The sequence below is a fragment of the Pyrgilauda ruficollis genome, unplaced genomic scaffold, assembly GCF_017590135.1.
Source record: "Pyrgilauda ruficollis isolate IOZ18807 unplaced genomic scaffold, ASM1759013v1 scaffold9, whole genome shotgun sequence".
In the NCBI taxonomy this organism is placed as follows: domain Eukaryota; kingdom Metazoa; phylum Chordata; class Aves; order Passeriformes; family Passeridae; genus Pyrgilauda; species Pyrgilauda ruficollis.
Window position 1 is genome coordinate 9,097,798 of NW_024531043.1, and position 4,318 is coordinate 9,102,115.

Genomic DNA, 4,318 nt, shown 5'->3' on the forward strand with positions numbered 1-4,318 from the left:
TAGGAGAAAATGGGGGCTTCGAGACAAAGCAGTAAAACAGCATTTTGGCTACAAATCCTCCCAGGAGCATTGAAAATCAGGCAAGAATCCATTTACCTGGCAGGAGCCCTATTCTTGATGAGGATTCTGGAAAAAAAAAAAATACAAACAAGCGGTGCAGCAGTTAATTCTGATTTTCTGATTTGGGGGGAGGGCGGGGAGGGGGCTGCAGGCAGTGTCCGAGGTGGGGGCCAGGCTGCCCAGGACCGGGATCACCGGGATGTGGCCGGGAACACTCTGCGGGATGCGCGGCTGCTCCTGCCCTAACAAAGGGAGGGGGCCCGGCCTGCCCCGGCCTGGCACCCCCGGGGAAGGAGGAGGGGGTCCTGCCGGGGGGGGCCTCTAGTGGGGTTATTTATAACCAGGGAATAATATATTGAGAAGGGGGGTGGTTTTTGGGCATGGAGAGGAGGGAGCAGCCGCATCCACCGGCTCCGCACCTCCCGGAGCGATGCCCGCAGGAACCCCCCAAACCCCGGGGAGATATCGCCCCCCGCTCCCGCCGGAGGTGGGGGCGGCCCCCGGGCTCCCAGCGCCCCCAGACCCCACCGGTGCCCCATCCCCGTCCGCAGGGAGCAGAGCCACGTCCGCGGTGCGTTACCTGCTCCCGGGGGGCCGGGCTGGGGCTGGGGGGCGCCGGTTCCGCTCGCTCCTGCCCGCCGCGCCGCTCCTTTGTGCTGGAGCTTTCCCAGAGCATCCCTGAGGAAGAGGCGGCAGAGCAAACTCCTCCTCCAGCAGCCCCCAGCCCCCCCGGCCCTACCTACGGCGCAGGAGGATGCTGCAACTCGCATTAAATTTTAATGCTGGAAATGCGGCCGAGTCACCTTTTCCCCGCACCGCTCCCGCACCGCTCCCGCTGCGGGAGACCCTGGGGACCCCTTTGCCACGACAGCCGCTGCAAAGGCCACTGTCACCCCCTGCCAGGCATCGCTCGCCGTGAAGTCACGGGCCCCCCACAGCCATGAGTGTGACCCACGGGACGCGGGACAAGGGGGGCAGGGGCTGTCGGGCACAGCCCTGGGGACATGGTGGCACGATGCGGTGGGGACGGATGGCAGACAGACCAGCCCGGCTTGGGGACACAGCCCTGTCCAAGGACAGCCCCCCCCATGCCGGGGACAGCTCCCCTCCCGTGCGGGGGTTGTGACAGCCCCTCCGCAGCGCTGAGCAGCTGCTGGGCTCCCGCATTGTTCTCCGAGTCCCCGCCGGCTCCCCGGGGACCCCTGGTCTCGCCGCCAGCTGCCCACCGTGCCTGGCCATGTGCTGGCCCCGCTCCCGGACCCCGCGTCCCCCCAGGGCTCTGGAGCTGCGCAGGGACATGGGGTACCCAGGACAGGGGGTGACAGGAAGCTCCGCTCCTCGGGTCTTCCTGGCTGCCGGCCTCGGATGGGTTTGCCCTGGGGCGCAGGAGGGTTTCATTCAGCCCATCCCACAACTTTTTGTTTCTGCTTCTATTTAGCCTTTTTAATTGTGATTTCCTGCGGAGAGAATCCCTTGCTGGGCAGCATTCCCTCCGCTGGTGGCCTTGGTGCTGCAAATGTCATGGATGGGACATTTTCACCACATCAAACATTTCCTCCAGAGCTCTTCTGAAATGAGGAATTTTTCCTTCCCGGCTGCATTTCCAGCTTTGGCTGCACACTGGGTGTGTGGGAGTGAGGGATGGGTGCCGGGATGGTGGCAGGGGTGTGTACAGGTGGGTGAGAGTGCTGGGATGGCTACAGGGTGTGCATGGACACGGCAATAGGTGCACACTTGCTTGATCCTGCAGCTCCTTTCAGCCCCTGGCAGGTGCTGGAAGAGCAGATGGTGTCTGTGTGGTGCTGGGATGTGGGAGTCCTGCAGAACCCCTGCACCTCCGGGCAGAAAAATTCCCCTCCACCTCATCCCTGCCGGGCAGAAAAATTCCCCTCCACCTCATCCCTGCCGCTGCAGAGCCCCGCTCTGCCCCGGCAGTGGCACCACTCCCGGCCACGCACCCCCATGGCCCTTGTCCCCAACTGCCAGCGCCGCCTTGGACAACTGAGCCTTTATTGAGCTTTGTCCCCGCGGGGCACACGGGGCGCGGGGGCTCCGGCACCGCGGTCACTGCTGCACCCTGCGGATGGACTGGACCTGGCCCGTCTGCGCATGGGACCCCCACTCCCGCACGTGTTTGTACTCGCCCGCGGGGCTGTCGCTCTCCAGGAGGTACTGAAAGCCCCGGTAGCCCGGGTACTGCGAGCAGACCCACCTGCGACAGAGCAGAGAGCGGCGCTGGCCCGGGGCTGGCGGCACGGCGGAGCTCCCGCAGCTGCCAGAGCATCCTCAGCCCTGCTGCCCGAGCATCCCCGGCCCTGCTGCCCGAGCATCCCCGGCCATGCTGCCCGAGTATCCCCGGTCCTGCTGCCCGAGCATCCCCGGCCCTGCTGCCAGAGCATCCCCGGCCCTGCTGCCAGAGCATCCTCAGCCCTGCTCCCAGAGCATCCCCGGCCCTGCTGCCCGAGTATCCCCGGTCCTGCTGCGTGCCCCGGCGGTCCCGGCGGGCTGCAAGCCTCGGGTACTCACGCGCCGGAGCGGACAAGGAAGGAGCCCACGGTGCTGCTGCCCCAGCCCAGGGCGGGCAGCGAGGGGCAGTCGTCGCTCATCTCTGCCCGCTTGCCCTGGAAGTTCTCCTCCTCAAAGAGCATCAGCCTGCTCCGTCCGTGGTCCTGCGGCCGAGACGGGCACGGCTTTGGCGCTGCCACCCTGGCCAGCGGTGGGCTCCGGGGGATACCCTGCGGGGGGAGCCGGGGCCGGGGCACTCACGGCGCAGGAGATGGGGCGGAAAGAGCACATCCTCTCCACGTGGTAGGCGTTGCTGCCGCTCCACGCCTCCCAGCACGGGTACTCGCCGCGCTCCAGCACGAACTGCTGCCCCTGGAAGCCGCAGTGCTCGAAGCCTGCCCACCTGCCGGGGCGGGAGGGGTGAGACCCCCGGCGTGCCCACCGCCCCGCTCGCAGCCGGGCTGTGCTCGCTGCACCCAGCGCTGCCCACAGGAGGCAGCTCGGGTAGCAAAAGGCACTGGAGGCCTCCATCCTCCAACCCCCCTGCTACCCGTGGGGTCCAGCAGCACCGTGGGGTGGCCGTGCCCCGGGACCCCCACTCACGCCCCGCTCTCGATCTTGCAGGAGCGGACGGTGCTGAAGCCGTGCTCTGGGGTGCTGTAGCAGTCGGTGGTGAACTCGTGCTTCTTGCCCTGGAAGAAAGGCTCATCCCACACCACGATCTGGGGGGGAATGGAGGGAGTCAGGGGGCTCTGGGGGTGCAGATATTACAGCCCCATTCCCGGGTGTTCACAGGGCAGGGTGCTGGTCCTGCCCGGGCTCCTGTACCTTCCAGAGACCGGAGGATTTCTTGCAGCGGTGCGTCATGGTGGCTCTGCCAGAGCACAGGGGAAAGGAACAGTAAAGCTGCTTCTCTGCCCAGATGAAAATGACCTCAGGAGCTTTGTTGTCCCCCTTCACCAGCAGTGTGGGGGACAATAAGGGGGTTGCTCCATGCTGGAGCGGATGAAAAGCTCTGTGGCTCTCCCTGCCCAGCTGGAGCTGCCACCAGGGCCATGTGGAGCGGTGGGCACCTGGCCCAGTGGGCACCTGGCCCTGGCAGACATCCCTGCCCGTGCCTGGGGAAACTCCTCCTCCCACTGGCAGCTCCCTGAGCCAAAGCCCCGGTGCTGGCAGGGCAGTGCTGAGCGGGGAGCACTGCAGAGTCAGCTGTGTGCCACACTGACCATTGACACCTGCCCCTGCCACAGCCAGGGACAGCCCCAGATCCCCAACCCCCACCACAGCTCCTGGTGCCAAGGAGAGATCTAACCCCGGATCTTGGATGTTCCCACAGCTCCTTGCTCCCAGGACCCACCATGGGCATGGGGCAGCTGCCCCAGGCTCCAGCGCTTACCTGGGGTGAGGCACTGGTGCCCAGGGAGGTGGCATGTCCAGCAGCCTCTGGCTGGGTTTTTATAGCCTCCAGATAGAGACAGAGCCCAGGGGAGCATTACTGAAACCCCTAACTCAGCACATGGCGGGGAGGAGGGACCGGCCAGAACAAAGGCACCGTGTCAGAGACGCTGATGAGCTGGGATGTCGAGCTGGCCCCCCGGGCACAGGCTCTGACCCCCTCCCCACAGCTCCAGGGCTGGGGCATCGCCCCCAGGCCCTGCCAGCACTCCTGCCATGTGCCCTCCCTGGCGTGGGGCTGGGCTGGGCCGTGTCCCAGCTCTGGCAGTGCTGCCTGCTCTGGGGCACAGGGAGGTTT

General features: G+C 66.2%; 1 protein-coding gene across 1 annotated transcript; it reads right to left on the reverse strand.

Annotated features, from left to right (window-relative positions):
- Positions 1 to 2,124: 2,124 nt before the first annotated feature.
- On the reverse strand, positions 2,125 to 3,432 carry CRYBA4 (crystallin beta A4). The gene is made up of 5 exons (XM_041488362.1): positions 3,394 to 3,432; positions 3,169 to 3,287; positions 2,827 to 2,968; positions 2,587 to 2,729; positions 2,125 to 2,272 (listed from the first exon to the last, which is right to left on the reverse strand). The coding sequence occupies exons 1-5, from the start codon at positions 3,430 to 3,432 to the stop codon at positions 2,125 to 2,127; spliced, it is 591 nt and encodes a 196-aa protein (XP_041344296.1).
- Positions 3,433 to 4,318: the final 886 nt, after the last annotated feature.

Excerpts from the sequence above, each read along its gene's own strand:
- CRYBA4 (XM_041488362.1), bottom strand. The coding sequence starts at position 3,432 with ATGACGCACCGCTGCAAGAAATCCTCCGGTCTCTGGAAG. Across the intron at positions 3,288-3,393 it reads AATCCTCCGGTCTCTGGAAG|ATCGTGGTGTGGGATGAGCC; the intron begins GTACAGGAGCCC and ends ATTCCCCCCCAG. Across the intron at positions 2,273-2,586 it reads TTCCTTGTCCGCTCCGGCGC|GTGGGTCTGCTCGCAGTACC; the intron begins GTGAGTACCCGA and ends GCTCTGTCGCAG.